General features: G+C 35.6%; 1 protein-coding gene across 6 annotated transcripts in view; it reads right to left on the bottom strand.

Moving 5' to 3' along the window:
• The window catches only part of PDE4D (phosphodiesterase 4D), a 359916-nt gene that overhangs the window by 80962 nt on the left and 257618 nt on the right, over positions 1 to 21336 (bottom strand). For all 6 annotated transcript variants that reach the window (XM_054002836.1, XM_054002840.1, XM_054002838.1 and 3 more), the window contains 4 exons: positions 20708 to 20899; positions 7274 to 7310; positions 4909 to 4982; positions 4027 to 4076 (listed from right to left, as the gene is read on the bottom strand). In XM_054002836.1, coding sequence (XP_053858811.1) covers positions 4027 to 4076; positions 4909 to 4982; positions 7274 to 7310; positions 20708 to 20899 — 353 coding nt within the window. The remainder of the gene's footprint in view (positions 1 to 4026; positions 4077 to 4908; positions 4983 to 7273; positions 7311 to 20707; positions 20900 to 21336) is intronic.

Below are 21336 nucleotides of genomic sequence, written 5' to 3'. Positions count from 1 at the left end.
ATTAGAATTCATAGAAACATAAAACGGTTTGGGTTAGAAAAGACTTTAAAGATCATCTAGTTTCAACACCTTCCACTAGACCAGGTTGCTCAGAGCCCCTGCTCAAACACTTCCAGGGATGGGGCATTCAGATCTTCTCTGGGCAACCTGTTCCAGGGCCTCATCACCCTCAGAATATTTCTTCTAATGTCTACTGTAAATCTGCCCTCTTTCAGCTTGAAACCATTTCCCCTTGTCTTATCATGACAAACCCTTGTAAAGAGTCCCTCTTCAGCTTTCCAGTATGCCCCTTTATGTACTTGAAGGCTTGTACTTGATCTTACTTATTTAAGATCATCCGCCACTTCTCTGAACAGAGCACAACTCTATCAGCCTGTCCTCACAGGAGAGGTGTTCCAGCTCTCTCTGATCATCCCTGATAATGGCTTCCTCTGGACTGGCTCAAGAAGGTACAAGTCTTTCTTATGCTGGGGGGCCCAGGTCTCCAGGTGAGGTCTCATGCAATGACTTCAGCATGAGTCGACACTGTCTCTGACAATATATATCATCATAAGCAAACTCTGGAAGTGTGGACTGGATGAGTGGACAGAATTGTAGTATAAAACTTTTAAGCTCAATCCTCGAGTCACAGATAGTTCCTTTTTTTTTTTTGAAAACAAAATATTTGTATTTCACTGGTTGTGTTAAAAGAGTTACTGTCAGTTTGAAATGAAATACCAGAAAATATGATTCATGGTGAGAGAAACCTCTCTTTTGGTTGAAGTACAGAACACCAAGCATGAGAGAACTGTTTAGCAAACCCTGTTATTTCAGGCTGGTCTTAGTCATGAGAGAGACATGGCACCTGTAAGAAATTCATATCCATTTGAAGCCTTCTAATAGGAGTAAATTTTCATATCTGCTTGTTCACACTGACAATAGTTAAAACTGATATTTACATCCTAGAATCTAAAGAAAGTATGAAAGCTGTCATCTAAAAATTCTATTTCTCCCACGTCCTGCCCCCTAATTTGTCTGCAAAAGGAGCACTCAGCATGCTTTAGCATAATTGTCTGATAATGAACATGGTGTTGTATGTCAATGATATTCATTAGGTTCTTTCAACACAGTTTCCAATAGGGATTCATGTGGATATATTGAATAGAAAAGACTTAATTTTGATCACAACTGCTACATATTTACATTGAAAAATCACCATAAATTTTAAGGCTGCCATGGTGGCTGTTGCTTCTAAGAATTTGAACAGATGATTCCGGTGCTGCTTCACTTCTCAATGTCATAGTTTCTTACTTTTTTGCTAAGGTATGCTGACACAGATTTATGCCTCATAGTGAATTCTTAAAACAACAAATGAGAGAATTTTGCTCTTGCTTTTTTAGTTACTTGGCTTTACTAGATTGCTTTTCATGTTTGCTTTGTTGGTACCCCCATATCTTCTGCAGTAGTTCCCTTCTGTTATTATCCCTTTCCTCAGAGAGAATCTTTCCAGAGTTTTTGGAAAGTTTTCCAAAATCTTTCTGGAAGTTTAGCAACATAAAATCTCCATCTTAAGTGTCTCTTTTCTGGTTTATCATCAATATAGCTTAGTGACACTTGCCCTCTAGTCACCTAGATTGCTAGCTTGCCAGTAAGTTCTTGCTGGGATTGCAAGCTGAGCCATCTGGATGACATGATGTGGCTCTACCCTAGCTGGTGTATTTTTCTGGATACTCCTTGACACAAATTCTGAGAGCAGCAAAACCAGGAGGATTTCTCAGCAGGAAGGATCTCTATAAGCTATATTTTGAATGTTGCCCCCAAGTATTCAAAAAACTTAGTAGCATCTGAAAGGGCTTTCAATTATTCTGTGAATTGTAGCAGAAGTGTTTTTAATCTTCCTTCTTAACATACTGCTGTTAAGATGTTTTACTAGGATTCTATATGCCCCAAGAACAAACCTATGCATATTTCTGCACCGATGCCATTAAATTTTTTGCCATGGAAATATGAAAAACCAGTTCATAACAAAGAACAGGCAAACCCTTTCATGCAAGCTAGTATCCAGCCTCAATTTCCATTCAATAGGCAAAATGAATTGTAGCTATTTTCATGCTTTATAGTGGCTTAATATCTTTGTTATATCATTAAAGTCTTTCAACCACTTATATCCAGTGCACACAGGTTCCAGGTCAATGCATAATTTGGGCACAGAAATTCCAGCAGCATCTCTGAGAAATCAGACTAAACTAAATTAGATTAAATTATCCTTACTATTCTTTGCCTTTTCTTGCTGCCTTTGAATTTATTGGCAAAGAAGAATTTTCTAGATTAATTGGAGATCTGACTGTAGTACCTTCTTTCTAACTTTAAAATTTCAGATGGCTGACATGTAGACTGCACTCTGAGGATTAACTGCATGGAAACCTTCAGATCAGGGAGAATTTAAAAAGAGCAACAGCATCTTCCAACAGAGAGTGTTTTGGGTCCTGCTGTCTGAACAGCTTCTCCTGCTGGAGAAAAGAAGTTGACCTCAGGCAAATAGCTGTGGGAGAGCATGTAAGGTAGTGCTCACAGGCATGCACATCTTCTCTTTCAGTTATCATTTTCTTTTACTGTCATGAATTTCACTATGTTTTCTAAAGTGTGTCCCTTGGAGTTAAAGAAAGAGCCCTATATTTGAGTATCTCTGTCTCCAGTTAACATATTTCTGGATTACTCTGCTGTGAAACAAATCACAAAATCAAAAATAGATGTAATATCCATAACTGAAATAGTTTATAGACAGCAATTTGAAACCAATGCCCAGAATTACCTCTTCAAGAAATACATTAACAAAGGATCATTAATATAATTGGTCTACATATATAGTATATCTTCTTTCTATTATTTAATTAACATGATGCGGTTCTGTTTATAGTATAGATTCAAACACATAACTTTCTGTCCCCTGATGAGCTCTACCCACAAATGTTCATATTGTATGAGTTCCTAGGAGAATAAAACTATAGAGAACTGCCAAGACCGGGTCCTTTTAAGACGAGAAGTTAGCTGAAAAAACCCATTGATTTTAACACATTCCAGAGCCTAACAGCAGAAACTATTGAACATTGGAAAGCTACACTGCTCCTCAAAATTGTTGAAGTGCCTTTTTTTTTCTTAGAGATACAAATGTATAATTCAATTAAAAACAAGAGGATTTTGAAAATTATGGAAAATTGCATTTCTGGTTGTGGTTGAAATGATAATTTGCCTGTTTAGTAAGTGTCTGTATATTTTCATCAAGAAGAAAAGCAAATGCTCTTTCACTCTGACAGAATACAATCGAGAAAGTAACACCTGGAAAATTACACAATATAAGTTGTGAATTAACGTGACGTAAAAAATATGGGGTCCAATAAAGTGTATTTCCCTAAAGACAGCCAAGACCAAGTTGTCATCAAAATAACCAAAGTAGTGTGGGGTAAAATTTTCAACAAAATTTAATGTAATTTACACTGCTAGTCTTGTTTTTAAGTCAATGTTTCCTTAAAAATAATGCTATATTTTAAAAGGAAATTTCTTTCTCATACAAATGTTATAAAAATTGGATTTACAATTCTAAATCGGAAAACTCAGTTTTGAAAATTTCTCCTCATAGCATAAACACTTTTAGAGTTTTAAAGTGCATAAGCACTTTGTGTCTGCATAGCTACAGAGCTCTATGTCCCAAAAAGAAAGATGAATGGATTCCTCATATGAGTTTTTTCTATTAGATTTCCTTGCAAAAAGTTACTAATGAATTTATTAATGACATGGTCACACACTGGTATGTAAGGAAAAAGAATTGGGAAAGAACTTAAATTAAAACTAGAATAATAAAATAGAAATCAGAAGTTAACAGGACAGAACACTAGAAGTCACCAATTTGAGTCCCTATGTGACTCAAAAAATCAAAAGCTCTTTAATAAAACAAGGATATGAAGCAATATAAGTATATGAAACAATATATGTTTACTATTATAAAATGCATTTTTCAGTTACATGCTTTTTTAAATAAATTATTCTTACCTGTTATAGTTGCTTTGTTAATAGATGGTTGGCTACACATTGGTGATCTTCTATTAAAAAGGAAATGAAAAAGGTTTAAGCCTGATAAATTCACTGGTGACAGAATTCTTGAACAATACAATAGAAAATACATTACCTGGGAATTTATTTGGGAACTTCAGAACAGGAATATTTTAGGAACTTACAGGTTTATTAAAAGCCTGTCTAATCACATCTAGAGCAAATTCTAAATAATTTGAAATGTGACTTATAAACATATACAAAAGACATTCTTTTCTTTGGAATGCTAATTACTTCTAGGTCTTGAGATGCATGTTTTGGGTGAGGGAAATAACTTCACTACATTTTCCAGTGTAACTAACATTAGTTAATTGTGATGCTGTAACATGACTGGAGAGAGATCATATTTATGCTGCCTAATTTATTGTTATGAATTACTGTGGATTGGTAGGGTATCACTACCTTGGATGAGTGAAGTAGAGTTCTAGGTTCAGATCACGCAAGTGAGTGCAGCTGTCTGCTCACTGTTTCATTTGCAATACTCAGACTGAGCCTGAATGGTCATCTTTGAATGATCTTAGACATGTCTACTTTATGTCTATGTCTTAGACATAGACTACTTTATCTAAAATCACATAAGGTGAAAAAACCTATTCCAAGTTTATGAAAGGACAACAACTGCAAGATCAATTAGAAGTCAAGGGGGCTATTGTCTCAGCTACCAACTGTAATATCTTTAGGGGATTAATAAACTTATTCCTCATCATTGTTTTATGCAGGTTTCGTGGCACAGACTGAAATCTATAACTCCTATTTGTCTTCTTAGCTTACATTAAAAAAGTATCACTGCAAAAAGTTCAGTGGCCAAAAAGTGACACTCACTTGCTGGGTGCCCGGTCTTGTAAATTGGTTAATGCAGCAAAGTTATTCCGGACAGTACGCAGGCTGGCCAGAACCTGGAACAAAAAAAGTGGTTTCAGTATCAATTTCTGCACAAGTGAGACTGATCTATCTCTGCTCCACTGTGCTGAAAGAAAATGGAAAGCACATTGCAAAACCACTGTAAAAGGTTTCCTGGGCAGGTTAGTCTGGAACCTTTGGCTATTATTTAACAATAATATGTCTGTAATACAGAGGCAGTAGTTTACCTCTATTTTTTTGTTCCCCTCATAAACAACTCATTATCTGTCTGAAGGCAGGCTGACTTGCAGGGAAGGAAAGTTTTTTACATAATTCTACTTATTTCTTTAAAATAATAAGAAAAACATTTGAGTCTGGAAGATAATAGCCCATTCAACCCTAATACTTCATGCATAAGAAATAATTACAAAATCTTAATTTGCAGTTCAGTCCCCGTAAACTTCAAAGGACAAAGGAAATTAGACTGTCTAGACTGCCAGGAAAAGTAAAAAGTAAAAGTGTCTCCTCTAAGAGGCACAGTTGATTTAGGGACTTAGTGCAGAAGGGCAGAGAAAGAGGAAGTTCTCCCCTGAGAATGCAGGAAAAATCTGCAGGCTCTTACAAGCTTTACCCATTGGGAAAGACAACATAGATGAACTGCTTCCTTTCTGGACTTAATTTCATGCAAGATAGCAGACAGTGAATGCAGTGGAGTGTCTTCTTGTTATAAGTGGCATAGGCACTCTCTTCTGAAGGCAGTTAGATAACACACAAAAGTTGTTTTTTTTGCCATGTGAGGGTGAAAAGATGAACTTCTCTGTCAGGGAGAGGTTGTTCAGCTGATGTCAGAGAGGAACCATGAGCTGATTTGAGCTAGGCTGAAAATGGGAGAAAGCAGCAAGACTAATCACTGGTATATCTTTGCAGAAGTTGACCATTTTTTTTTTTTCTCAGCCCAGACTGGGCTGGGTTTCTGGTGAACCCATCTGAAGAATAACAAAAGCAGTGATGGGAAGCTGAGTTTCAGAGATCTGAGTTGAGGAGGGCACAACCCTCTTTTCATAGCGCCTTAAATGTATACAGGAGGTAGGAAGTAAGTAGGACACCAAAGAAAAAAAGAATAAATTAATGAAAGTTTGTAACAGAAAGTATTTAAGAAATAGCAATGACTGGCAGTGGTCAAGCTATTGGAGGTAATTTTCAATGAAGTTAAGATAATAAATACATTTGGCTAACTAAACAGCATTAATTTTGTTATGTTTTTCTTTTGAAAAATCAGGAAGCAAACTGACTTATTTTTAATTCAGCATGGATTAAAACAAATTATATATGTCATCAAATTTGTATATTCAGGGTACAGTGGAGATTTCAGAGTATTTTATAAAAGGCTCTTGCTTAATATTTTCTCTGCTAGTAAAAGATGATGGTTTTATTCATGATAAGGACTTGATTGAGTCTTATAAACACTGAATCTCTTTGCAATATAATTAAATGTATAATAAAGTATTTAATTAATATTCTTTTAATAGCTTATTATTTGACCAAAGCAACCTGCATAGTGTGGCTGAAGCTGCCACATATGCTTATATGTGGCATATATATTTTATATATATATGACATATGATGTATATTATATGATCTATAAAATATATATTATATATATACATTGCATTCTTATAATATTCTTATTTGACAGTGCTGTGTGACTCGACCTTTCTCTTTCCATTCACCTTCAATCGCATATGACCTCATAATTACAGTAATTTAACTTTAATTCCTGTCTGTTTTGGAGTAAAACCGATCATCATGAGTTCAAGGCAAAACAATGTTAACTTTTCATACTTTATAAGGAAGCTCTCTTGTGAAAAACTGTGGCTTTTTAATCTGAATTATAAAGAATTTTGAACTAGTGTTTGATAAACCAGAATCTGAATAAAAAAAACAAACCTGATTTTGTAATGGAACATAACTGTTTTGGGTAAAATTTACCACATGTCTAAAAATTTCATTGTATTTAATTCATAAAAGATGTTAAAGTGGAGAAATTGTAATTAGAAAAATAACAGAATAACAGGAGTCAGAGATTTGTCTTAATCATCACTGCCTGCTACAGTATTTGGAAGAGATCAAAGGTGTTTGTCATGCTGTTGCACTTCAACTTTTCAGATAATCAAGTATTAAGAAAGAGAGGTATAGTTAAGAGAGTGGGAGGATTATGACTTTCTGTTAAAACACTTTTCTTGTTTCAGGCAAACATATATAATATCAAGAACGGAAAACAAATGGTTTGGACACTTTGTTTTTAAATTACAAGGCCATGTGAGAAATATGATAAAGCTGTTCCTACCTGAGCAAATGGTGTCACAATCAAGTCATCTCCATGTCTGAAAAAAAAATAAGCAGAGTTGTGAGTTAGGTATCACAAAAAATTTGCTGCTTTAACAGAAAGAAAATCAAGTTTTACAAAGTTACACTTTATTATTGCTACACACACTCTTTGAAAAGCAAGTATCAACTTAGTTATTGCCCAACTGCCTGGTAAGTCTTTGGGAACGTTGACAGACCAGCCACTTTCTGTGCTGTGGGTATGGCAGGTGACTGACCATCCAGGATTAATGATGACAGACATGTTATCCCAAAGGACAGAGGTGAATGCTCCAAAAGTGACTCTATGGAGGGTTGTCACCAGACTTGTGTGGACAGAATGAGTGAATGGCTGGGAAGCACATCACAGATGAAGAAAAACCTACTAAAACTTCCAAACTGACTGAGACTTCTGTAGTTATATGGCCTGTGACCAAGGGAGTGCTGTCACTGTGGCAATCTCACCTCCATGGCGGGGATGCATGGGACAAGGTGCCAGGATAACACACCATGGGACAAAAGGCAGGAAGAGAAAGTAGGGTTCCTGCTCTTCAGCATGAAAAACTGCTACTTGAAATGGTTGTCAAAAACTACAGTCCCGTAAACACAAGTAGACAGAAGGGCATAAATATAATCTGCAGGACTGAGGATATAGAGTCAAAACATAGGGACACAGAAAATTTGGCATTTTCAGTTATCATATCCAGTATATGTCAGCAATCAAGGTGAAAAGAAATTTTCCAAAGGCAAAAATACAATAAGTTTTAAATTTTCTTGTACTTCCCTGTAGTGAATTTATCATAAGTACAAGGTGCAACTTCTAACAGAAACTACCAATGATTTGGTGCTATTTTAATGTTAGTTAAGTTTAAGCATAAAATATCAGTTTTGAACATTGGATTTCCAGTCCATGAAAATCTAATTAGAAAAAGGCTGATAAATGGAAAAATTTGACTTGTGTTTGACTTGCTACAACATTATTCTTGTAATTTATATACTGTCCACAAGATAGTAATGGTTTGCAGATATTGCAAGAACCTAATTAAAAAGCAGTAGGTGCAATCTGTACCACTGTACAATCAGTCTGTAAGGATGAAACAAAACTCCCCAATATTCAAGATCATGAGAATGTTAAATAACCATTTTTATTATCATCTCTTTTTATTCCTTTTGTAATAGAAGAATGGATTTTTAAACACCCTGTGGAAGAAATCTGCACTTTGAATACAGTCTTTGCAGGAGTGGTTGGAATAGGATGTTCTTTCAGGTGAAACCACAGGCCCAGACTGGACAGAAAGCATATAAGCCTGACTCTTAGAATGAACCAAAAGAAACATTTACCTCCATGGGAGGAACTCAGAGGCTTTAATTGTTCTGGGAAGCCAAATCCAATCAGGTATAACAGACAAGATGAATCAGCCCAGAGCATTAACAGGAGAGTTAATGATCAGCTGGATTTAATGCCTCTTTATGTTTTCATTGGGTCAGGAAAACATCGGCAAATGCCCTTCACTATAATTTTAGATAAGGGTTGCCTAATGAATTACACAAAGGCTTTAGCAGAAGATAAGCCAAGTGCTTTTTTTTTTTTTTTTTGCTTTTTTTTTTTTTTTTTTTTTTATCCTGTTCTCCACTGAAAGAGAGTGTGACTATGCTACTTCGCTTCCAGGAAAATTATGCTCTTTGTCTTCAAGTTCTGTGAAATGGCATTGTCTGATATGTGATAGCTGGCTTAAATATTTCTCAGTAGTCCTTTAATTTCTTATCTTTTATAAAGGATATTTTTATTATTTTCATAGAGCTACTTCAGTTTTTACTTCTTTTTTAACATTTAAAGGGGGCCCAGCTCAAAATATAAAACCAAATTTTAGTGATCTAGTCTAATCTGCACATTCAGAAATTATGAAAGGCCAGAATTATGAAGATGAAAGTGTTTACAGGTAGCAGAAGCACTGGACAAAGAATAAAAATATTCAGTTGTTTCTACCTGTAAATAAGACAGTGGAGAGATGGAGATGGTTCTTTCCAGCATCTGTCAGTGGCAAACACTCTTAATGCCCAATATATGACACAAATGCACAAAATATTCACCAGTGCCTCAAAGTACCAGACAATTTCTGAAACATAGTCACTAACAGTTAACTTCAGATTGGCAAAAAATATGAAAATAAGATTGTCCTCCTCAAAATCTCTTGTGGGATTATTTATTGTAGATCGTGCTTCCTCTCCTTCCCATTTAGCCCCTGTTTGTCACTCCTTGGATGCTGAGGCACCCATAAAAGGCAACAGCTACATGTTCTTGGCTTTCTGCCCTGGAGGATCTTTTATTCTTTTATGTAAAATAATATGATGTCACTTTTCTCATTTTCAAACATGATTCTGCTTGAGTTGTTTCTGGACTGCATTTCAATGAAGAACACTGATATCATAACATAGCTTGTTATTCTTTAGAAAAAGCATGATTAAGTAATAATTTAATGTACAGAAATCAAGCCAGGACTTAATTTTCACTTTTCAAATCCTCCTTGTGTCAAGAGCAAGAAATCTGGATATTATCATTATTTTGGTGAATCTGATACTGAAAATACAGATATCCACAGATTTCGCAAAATAGTTTAGCACTCACCAGACCACTTGAACTGCAATGCAATCGTAAAAGGTGGTGAGCAATCTTTGATCCACATTGGGTCAGAAAATCTGGACAAGGTGAGAGGGTTCAAAAATAGAGCAGACACATCCAAAGAAGTTGTGGTAATTTTAATATAGAATAGCAAGAACATATGATTCAAAATGCCATTGATACACAGTGTACTAGTTGATACACTAGTGTAATAAACACTACAATGTATCAGTGTCCTCCTTTCTAGATGACATGGAAGCTGATGGGTGATTCGTTCTGGATTCCTAGGATAGTGCTACACATCTCTATTTAGAATCAAGAGGGAGTATAAATACTTCAATATGTCACAAGCTTCTAAATATAGACAGAGGTATTAGCTTTTAAAGTTAGAAGAAATTGTTCACATCAGTGTTAGACTCTTTTAACTAGAATGCCTGGCATATTTGTTCACATCTTCATTTTTCAAAGAAAATACAAGTTTGAAAACAGAATATTTTTACAGAGCCCCAAAATTTAAAATTATCTGTTCTCTGCCACCAAAGAACATTGCTAAAATATGCACCGGCCTACATGAAATTAATGACTCTTACATAAAACAAAAGCGAAATTCTCTCTAGCAGACCGAAGATTATACACACATTGCAAGCTATTTGCCACAGTAAAGTGGTGAAGCCTAGACTTCTGCAAATTTCTGACTTTTTCTTCATAACATTTCCTATGTGACACTTGAACTTTCACCATATAGGCAACACTGATCCCCTCCCTAAAGAGGAGATGGAAGTTCTATATTAAGTCAGAAGTTAGTTGAACATGTTCAGTACAAAAGTTCTGCTTTCTTTCCTCAGGATTTGCACAATTTATCTCTTCTATCCCAATCGTAGAACAGTAATTAACTTTTCCCCTAATAATAAGGAACTTAGAGATGCATGGACAGACAGAGAAGCAGGCAGGAAGATTAACCCAAGGATAAGACAGGGTGATTGCATAACCTTTACTTTATAATTAAGCTGTCATAATTTAATATAGCATCTAATAAGGGAAGTAATTAGAGAGATATTCTGCAGACCTATCAGGATACACTTAAAAAATAGTGGATGTTTTTTATAGTGGCTAGAAAAAACTCACTACATCCATTAAGGAGAAGGAAATCCCAGGCTTTAGAGACCATGAGGAGTGAGGGACTTGCCACTGTGGAGCTTCACAGGGAAGGTACTTAAGGTTTGTCTTTCTAAAGGTCATAGTAAAGAGAGATTAAGGTTTTCTAGGTCTTTCTGGACTTCACATGAATATCAACTGGGTGATCTTGAGGAAATGCATTGAAGTTATGAGATATAAACATGATAAAGAGGAGCTCTGCTTTATTTAAATAGAGGGGAGAAAATATACAACACATATTTACACCAGTTTGACACAAATATACCAGTCTAAAGTATGATTTTATTGGTTTGCAACACTGCCCCCATTGAATCACAACCTTTCTTATATTCTCAAGAGAAGTACTGGCTGAGGATGCTGGTCAGGCCTTGAATCCAACTGGCATTGTCCATGTTGGATTCTCTGGCTACAAACTTTGGACATAGACCATTTGAAAGAATAAAGCTGCCAACTGAATTGAAAAGCCCAAGAGGACAGTGGCTGTATGGAATCCCTGAATGAAGCTCCACATCAAGAGCTGAAGCTTTCATCACACTGTCATATGAATTTATTCTATTTTTAAAGAATTGTATAAGAAAGAAGATGGACACTAAGGTAGTCTTCTTTTTCGGTCAGAAAAAATATGGTAGCTGGCTTTTGCAGTGTAAACATCTGGATTTGGATAAAACATAGCATCCACTCATTTCTGTTTACAAGTTTGTATATTTACTGTCCAATAGTGTTTCTCAGCTTAGATGAGACATTTGTGTTTTGTTTGCATATATGCTGGAACTCAATTATACCATATACAAAACCACACATGAAAGACAGAGAATAAGCTAACGGAGTACTCTAACTGCCAGGATTTTCTTTTTTGTCCCAATAACATTTCCTAGTTGAAGCCAAATATGCACACAAAAAACATATGAATTAAGTATGGTGAAGTATTCACATTGCTCAGATTCACATTTTAGCCGCAGTGAGAGATGATTTTAGATTTCACCCTGATATGGCAATGGTAATGGTACTAGCTATCAGAAGTTGTGCTTTAAGGACAGTGAGCAGCAGTGGCTGCCTGTTCCATGTAGCTTGATCTTAATTGTCATCAACTGCATTTGGAAAATACAAATGGGTTGATTGCAAAATGGATTTTGTGAAGTCAGAAATCACAGTGCTCCAAGACAGCTTATTCTGCAGGAATAGTGCTTAAGCAATGTCATCTCAATTTTTAAAGACTTTGAGAAAAAAATTTCTAGTCCTGAGATAGCTTAGGCCTGGCTCAAAAAGCCAAGACTAAATAAGTGTGTGTGGCAGCTCTTAATGTTTTGCCCACATTACAAAATGGGGTTACATCTTTTCCTAGATAGCCAGTGGGTTATTAGTGATTTGCATGTCTTTGAAAGGGTAAGCACAATCTGGGGGATGATTGGGCATCTCAGGCAGGGGATAGAGTCTATGACACTGTGAGCAGGCTGGTATTTAGGTTTAGAGAGCAAGCAATTAAAATTGATATCAGAGCCATGAGATATAGAGGAGGGGGTTGTTTTTCCCAGAGCATTTTATTTCTGTGAACATGTATGTAAGAGGATTGTTAAAAAGAGCTACTTGAAACCACAGAAATTAGACCCTGAATGAAGCAGACTCAACAACTATTGTCTGAGTATTTCAGATCACCACAATTTTCTGTAACACTGTGCAGTTATGTCCTCTTGATACATCATCTAATTCAGCAACACAGCTAGCCCTAATTAGTGAAAAAGTATTGCTGTAACATTGGGAGTTCAGTACAGTTAATTTAATCAAGCTTAACCAGATGAAGGAGGATTGGCTCCGAAAAGCAACAGCACCTGAGATGTCCATTATCCTAGCCAAAAGAATGCTGGTTATAGTAATTCTCCTTGGACTGTCTAACTTATCAAGTGAGATTTGGAAAGACAGACTAAAGGGAGAAAAAAATTCTCCAGCATAACTGTCACTAGTAAAAACTTCAGATATAAGTCTTTCCAAAGACCTCAATTGACTTCATAGGGAGCATAAATCAAGTTACTCCACTATGATGTTCATGAAGAAAACAATTGTCTTACAGAGATCAAAAAAACCTCAAAAAATTGAATTATTACATTTGGTTAATACACATATGTTATGTACTAAAATACCTAGAGTCTTCTAGATACAACTTGTATTTTATATATGAAAATACTTTAATTTTTCATGTCACCTTTTTAGCATGTCAGATCCCGAAGATAGACTTGGTTAGGCTTGAAAGAAGTCATTGAATTCTTGAAATCTACCCTGTTGCAGTCATCAGTGCTAGGTTACCCAAACTGCAATCTTAATTCAAGCTGAACTGCATTAGCGCCCAAAGTGAGAAACTCTCTCAAGACTTGGAAAGACAAAAGGACCACATCTTTTACAGACTAAGGAACTGGAAAGGAATAGTGTTAGCAATTCTAAATCAGTATTTTGAGATTTAATCCAGAGACTATTAGGTACATACTATCTGGCTATGTGTGCACCTCACTGTGCATTAATAGCTCCCTTTCATAGTGCCTCTACTTTTGACCAGATTTTAAAAAAAACCAAAAACAACAGGTTTTGCTGGGTGACAAGGGCTATTTTAGGTCTCAGTGACAGTGATCTGAACTAAGACCCATCAAATCTGGAGCTTCATTCAGAATTGCTGGATGAGCTGGAATCAGAATTGGCTAACTATCTCAAAATACCAGGAATTATTACTATTTTTTCCCATCCAATATAATGTGCTGTAGGAACACGACTAGGCTTCTTGCATCTACCAAGAAAGTTTCCAACACCTTTGGTAGAGTTTGACGACCACCAGGATCTCTTATGTCAGTCCCAGCTATTTTGCTCAGAACCTTAAACCTCTTCCAAAGACATTGTCCTCACACATTTGGCTTGTGTAATGTGCCTGAGGAAATCACACAGGTAGTGATATAGTAGACCACCACAGTAGGATGCTAGCATAATGTGTAACATAAAAAACCAACGATAACTCAAGAAATAATTTGTATCATATTGCCCTAGTCATTCACCAAGCTTCAATGCTTTAATCCTGTCATTATATAGCAGACCATTTAGATTACAACTGAATGGTGGGCAACTAACTGAGCAACTGGCCTCTATTAATTCTGACAATTATTCAGTCCTGAAGGGAAACAGAGCATGGCCTTGCCAGAGTGTTTCACTGCTGCAGGTGGTTTTCTTTCTGAAATCAGAAGGTAGTCTGCCTGGGGGTCACTGAGGCAATGGCAAGGGAAAAGAAGTTACAGCAGTGTGGAGCTTTGTTTTGTGTATTGAAGGAGAAGCTGGATTAAGCCAGAGGAGATAGGACTTTGAATGAGAAAAATGCTGAACTCAATCAGAGGAGTCCAGGCCAACTCAGCAGTGCCAATATTGAACTGTTCATACAACCAAAATCATCATTTAGCTATATCAAGCCTGGAAAACAAAGAGGCATCAGAGACTACAAAGTAGTTCTGTTTTCTTCTCAGGTTTGAGAAAATTAGTGATTGGGTTTGTATACATGAATGGAAGCAATCAAGTTAGTGCCACTTAATGAGTTACCATTAGTGAGTTTTGATTGCATTAGCTGACACACATAAACTTTTATCTTTTATCAAATTAAAATGAAATGTGTTTCCTGTAACTGCTTTTAATCATTAGGTATTTGGTTGTTTGCTTGTCCCTGTCCCACATGCTTAAGTGTTTAAAACTGATATGGGTGTGTTACTTCTGAAGAATAAGACTACATGACTTTCCATGTAAGCCTCCTACTGATGCAGGCTGAAAGATTCCCTCCTTAAAAAAAATAGTAGAGCTGCTGAGAACAAGGCACTCATCCAATTCAATGCAACCTGAGAGAGCTTCTTATCAGCCAGCCACAGAGATTTTCAAAGTTTATAAAAAAATGGTCCCTTAACTAAATTCAGAGGTCCCTAAACGTAGGTAAGAAGAAACTGACTTCAAGAAAAACAAGACAGAAACATCAGATTTTCAGACTGTACACTTTCAGGGATTGAACTCTACAGCTAACTCAGCATTAGTGCCATTAAAAGAATTCAGAACATTTAGTTTGTGCCCTGAAGTGTGGAATGACAGCTAATGTTTTTCTAAGTTTTGAAATAAATTTGACCTGCACACGAAGGTGATCACTGAACCAGAAAAACAGTCCGAAAGAGATCCCCCCAAAACATTCAAGTCCCCTTTTATAAAGCTGCCTCTCTTCACACTGCTTCTATCCTTCAGCATTGCAGGCACACAAAATGCACATCTACCCTCCCCTCCACTGCTGATCAGTGTTGCAAGCCCAGGGAGTAGTGGTGTTGTGATAAAATCCCAGCTAAGAATTTGGTTTGGTACCATATTTTTAAGAACACGCCATCTGTGACTGAAAAGATGTAGGAATTCAGTCTGGTTAGGTTGTAGCTTCAGTAATCACTTGTTATTTTCCTTCAAACAGCTGTTGTTTCCAGAGAAGGGAAGAAAAACACCTAAAACATTTAAAGTATTTAAAGGGGAAGCAATGTGTTTAACAACTGAGACTTATGTTTGGAAAATTGTAAGGTTTTAGCAATCTCACACAAAACCAATCATGATTCTGTATTGATTGAAAATAAATACAATATATTTTCGTTTCATCAAGAAAAATTCTCCCCTGAATAACAAGCAGATAGTCTTCTCCATGCAAAAATGCTTTCTTTTTGTTTTCCAACATAACCAATTTCCTGATCAACAAATAAAGTTAACACAAATTTATTATTCAACTTTAAGCTAGTTGCATTCTAAGTTGAGTTCTTTGTTTTGAATTTCTCCTGTAAAATGTGTCAACCAGAAAAGACAGTCATATTTTTTTTTTTCAAAGTTTTTTTCGTTTATAGCTCAAAGTATACTGTAAGTGATTTGCAAATTACTTAGATTAATTTAAGCTGCAACCTGGAACTTCTTTTAAGGTTCTTAAAAAAAAAAAAAAAAAGAAAAACACAAAGAAGCAAAATATTTGTCTGTTTTTCCTAAAGTGATGTAACTACATTTCTTTACATGAACAAATGTCTCAAGCAACTGAATATACTTTTTAAATTAAAGATTGTTTCTAAACAAAGTCACACATAGAAAATGCTTCTTTTTTAGAGCAGGCTGAACTTTGAAGTTTAATTGTTCATTATCAGCCAGTAATAACGACAAAATAATAATATTAGAGATTCCTAGAAAAGAATATTATTGAAAAGAATTTCAGCTGCAAATTTTCTGGAGAACAGATAATTATTTCTAATTTTTTAAACTGAAGTGCAATTACTCCTCTCAGTAAACACATCTTGTCTGCTGTCCTAGAATCTTGGCTAGCACTTTTCATGAAAAAGATGTATTTTTTCTCCATAACTTAAGATTCATAATTACAACATTTGATTAATAAAAGGCCTTACTGGTTCAGAAAAAAAAGAAAAAGCTTGCCTTTGGGGATAAGAAAATATATCCTCTGTAACTGTAGCTGTAGGGAAAATGTCCTGGAGAAAACTTCATCCTCTTTCTTTTATCATAGACAGCAGCAGAGGGATGCTGTCATCCGCAGAAGTTACTGACTGAGTAGGTTGTCCAGGTCGGGGAATGGGTGTATGGTGGCCATTTAGCAAATCACCAGATCAGTGACACTACAGTTCCCCACAGCTCCTTGGCTGGGTTCTGCTTCTTTTTTTGCATACAAGCAAGTTTTAATAGAAATCAGCAAATTTTGTGTAATAATAATAGTTGGAGCTTATAGTGATAAGCTGATGAAGAAAACAATGCTGCCCTTCTCTAAAGAAAGCTGTAAAACTCCCCCAGCAGTTGCTTTTTTTGAGTGAGGTTCAGCTGGCCATGTCCTGAGGAAACCAGAATGTCTGTGCTGTACTGTGTTCTGAGAGCTTATGGAAATGGGAGAAGAACAGACTTAAATGAGAGGTCAGAAGATGTCTTCTTACACTCAGAAGACACAGTGGAGCTTGGGCAGACTTGTCTACTGAGAATGTCTTGGTCTTCTGGTCTAGACTGCTATCCTCTGGTCTGCTTTTTCAGAATCACAGGGGGATTATACATGTTTTTGCCCTTCAGAGTGGCATAAAACCTATTTTTTAACCTGATTAGAGACCTGGGTTCTGCTAAAACAGAAATTCTCTACTGATTTGATCTCTTCCTCCATTAACCAGGGCAGTGATCCCTTAACAAGAGAGAGTATAAAAAGTGTTATCACTTAAACCTCTTCCTGCATTTGTAAGTTCTGGACAGCCACCGCAGTTCAAACAAATCCAGCTTATGTAATCAGACCACCTCAGCAAGACATCCACACAGCTCTCTGCATCACTAATGTCTTCAATATAGGTCTGACAATTTTTCCAATAATAATGTTTCACATCTTTCATCTAGATACTACTTCCTTTCTCCTCTGTGTTGCTGTTGGAACCTTTTTTGGGTTTTTTTTGTTTTCCATTCTTTATTCTTCTTCCCTTTAAACGTGTTTTCCTGTCTTTCATCACAGATCCTGAACTATAATCCTTCATATTGTCTCACTACCCCTCACTGCCTCATTCAGTTACTTCTTTTTATCTTGCACATCCTTTTCTCTGCTGGAAATCCCACAGAGATGCTTCAAAACACACATGTGCTCATCTGCCTTGGACCTTGTATCTTCCTGCCTAAACTATTCACCTCTCCAGTTCACAAACTTTAGCAGCCTTCCCTAATCTCTGTATATAATCTCCATGTCCTGTTTTCATTATTGTCAAAGATCATGTTATTTCTTCTAAGGGATAATTAAAACAATGTTACTGACCCCCACTTCAATTTATGTCCTTTTCTTTTCTTACACTGAGCTGCTTTTTCTTCCAAACTGCACCCACAATAGTCCCACCAATCTTCTATCATCAAAACAGCCTTGCACTCATCCTATCTTTTTATTCTTTTCCATAACTAATTAATGAAAATATACTTTAGATTCTCTGATTTAAAAAAAAAAAAAAAAAAAAAAAATCCACCTGCCCTTTCTCTGCCCTTATTTCTTTACTTTCCATCTCAACTCCATGAATGAAACTCCCTTTGCTTTCTCTGTGAGGTTGACTATTTTGAGCATAGCAACTCACACTGTATCTTCTTCTGGGGACAGTATCTGACTGTATTTGTCTCTTGGTTATTATCTTTGACTTTATAGGTTCTTTGTAACAGAGCCCATCTTTTCATTTTGGGTTTGCAAACAACTGAGCACAACTTGTTCCCTGCCTTGGTTGGAGCTGCATATATAGTAAATAATGACACAATGAATTTAGCACTTTAGCACTGCCATCCACTGGCTGTCTTAACATGACATTCCACATCTGACTAAAATTCTGAAACATTGCTACTGACTGGAAAGTATTATTCTAAGTTCAGTATTTCAGAGTAATGAAAATGCCAGAATTCTTTTTGTTCTACCCTTTCAAATACGAGACGTATGCTTTTTGAGGTGTCTTTTTCTTTACAAAGTGAAATATTGAGGCTGGTTGAAGAATCAGGGAATCTAGACTAAACTGCTGTGTACAATTAATTGACTTACATTACCTGAATGATGTGTATATTTTGTAATATACATTGCTCATGCTTTAAAAACAAACAATACTTAAGCATGTATATAGATGCAAAAGGAAATAGAATAATTTGACACTAATCTAAAATTTGTGTGCTTCCTCTGTCAACCCTTTCATCTTCCACTTCATTTAGCAAGGTTGTGAATCAGAATTGTTTCTTTATTTTAATAATATTTGATGGGTTTTCTTTCCATAAGCACATTAAGTTTATGGTTGAATACATACATAAGTACTTTTGTGACTTTTATTTTTTATTCCTTGCGATTTTATCTTTTTTAACTTTCCCCTATTTTATTCCCTGTCTTTCTTTCACTTAATTTCTGTGATACAGCCAAGCTTATTATAATTAGGCTTATTGATAAATGATTAATATTCCATGGTGAGAACAACTTGCCTTTTACATTTCCTAATGTGCTCTCCTCCAAAACAGTGGCAGGAATACTTACCTTCTTAGTACAAAGGTTCATCTGAGACAAGAGATTGTGATAATCTATCCAGATGTGAGGTCAAATAAATTTTATATGTAAATGTGTTTCCAGAAAAATTTGAAAAGAAAATAGAGAGGGGGAAAAAAGGGGGAAAATGTGTGCTGTTTCAGTAATTATATTGTTTATCCAATTTACTGCCATGTCCTGAAATATTACCCAAAATTCTAGGAAATTAAGTGGATTGTGAGTTCAAGGATGGAGCACTAATTGAATTTTTCATTGAAATGACTCATCTAAGCAATGCAGTCAGCTGGATTGTCCTCCTGAATGTAAAAATCTTTACAAATGTTATCCTGGTACTGGTGCCATAATAAAAGCTTCAACCTTCTCCCTCCAAAAAAAATCTGTCAGAGGAAGATTTGCTATTCCCAAGAAAAATGCATATTTTTTATAAAAAAGCAAGCTGATTTTTTCTTGTTCTAACCCATTTAGTCTCAACAAAAACTGGTCACATTTGGCACAAAGATTACTGAGTATTTCAATCCACAGATCTTAACTGAGTCATAGACCTTACACTAACCCTCTCTAAAGGCAGGAAATGTTCTTACCTTGAAACTCTATATAGAAAAAGAGCTATAATTAAACAAAGCAACAGTTCTAAAAATTATATAAGCTGAAAAAAAATAGAGTGTTTATTTATGACTTTTAAGTTAAATATCAGGTCTAATTTCACTCATTTTTATGAAAACTCTTATTCTTTTTTTGTGCCTACTTTTATTTTTTAAAGATGATATTGATTGGTCTTTGCCTCATTAAAAACCAGCATTCACTGTGATATCCTGTCAAGCCTGTTCCTTTATTTTAGATATATATTTGAACCATAAACACCAATTTGGCAGTGCAAATTGGAGCCATTTAGACAAAAAAAAAGCAAACATAAAATAGTTAATAATTTCTCCTAATTAGAAGTGATTAGAAGATGGAACATTTAAATATTTTTGTCATTTTACTAATAAACAGAGAGTTGCATGACTTCCACTACACATGGAACTTGGGGTCCACACATACTTGAAAAGCATGACTTACTAGCAGAAAATACACACTTCACAGAATAGTGAGAGAGGACAGAATAAGATTAAAAAGGTTTTTTGTTAGAATTTTGTCTTTTAGTTAAGATGGTATTTGAAATAATTTTTTTTCTCTCAAATATATTATTTTCTCCCAGCTGGTAAATCTTTTGTCTAAAAACATAAAAGACCCCAGTTGGAAATAAATGGAATGTATTTCTTAAAATTATGAAGAAGCATAAATTGAGTTTGTATTGTTTCTCTTGAAAATAAGAGCCAGAAAATAGCTCTCCTTACCATTTTAGTACACCAGTATTGACTATCATTATTATTCTGTCAAAGCTAGTAGAGTGCATAAACATGTCAAGTACACCCTCATGATATCCTTCAAAAAGCTGCAGGAACAAGTATAATCTTCATTAAAGAAATAAACAAACAATTTGCCATTACTTCACTAGCATAAGTGATTACAGTCTGACTTAAAAAAAATTTCTCGTGGCTGCAAAAGTCTTGATATTGGACAAATGATAGACTAGAAGTATTTTATAAGGTACTTACATATCACTGGCAATGGAGGAATTCCTGGACATAGACTTTGGAGACAGATCATAATCACTGTCTGACCGGTAAAGGAAAGACTCCCTACGTTGGCTGTGGACAAAATTTGCCTGAAGAATTAGCCCTGACCCTGGGCTTGTCATGGGGTCCAAGGGACTTCGTCCTGATGATGTACCATTGTCTACATCGAAACTGCAAAAAGAAGAGATTTTTTTTTATGTTATTGACCTAAGAATTTTAAAATATAATAAACACCCTTCTGACAAATTATCATAACTAATTACATCTTGATAGTAGTGGAGAAATAAAGACCTGGTCCTGTCCACTGCTACAAAAAAGCACAAACCACACAAGAGAGATACTTTAAAATTATTGATCAACAAAAAACCCCCCAAGGCTGAAGTAAAAGAAAATTGGCAGAGAAAAATCCCATTCTATTAGAAATACAGGAAGCCTTCTACTTTCTGCATGTAGAGTATCCATGAGCTCTATACCAGAGGAAGCATTATATTTCTCTATTTAATTCTTCAGATCCCAACTCTCCTGACCTGGACACCAATTATCCTGTCTCCCATTGCTAATCCTAATATTTTGTTACTACAAAAATATTTCAAGTACATACTTTATCT

The sequence above is a fragment of the Vidua macroura genome, chromosome Z (assembly GCF_024509145.1).
Source record: "Vidua macroura isolate BioBank_ID:100142 chromosome Z, ASM2450914v1, whole genome shotgun sequence".
Taxonomy (NCBI): Eukaryota; Metazoa; Chordata; class Aves; order Passeriformes; family Viduidae; genus Vidua; species Vidua macroura.
This window is presented reverse-complemented; position numbering and strand designations above follow the sequence as displayed.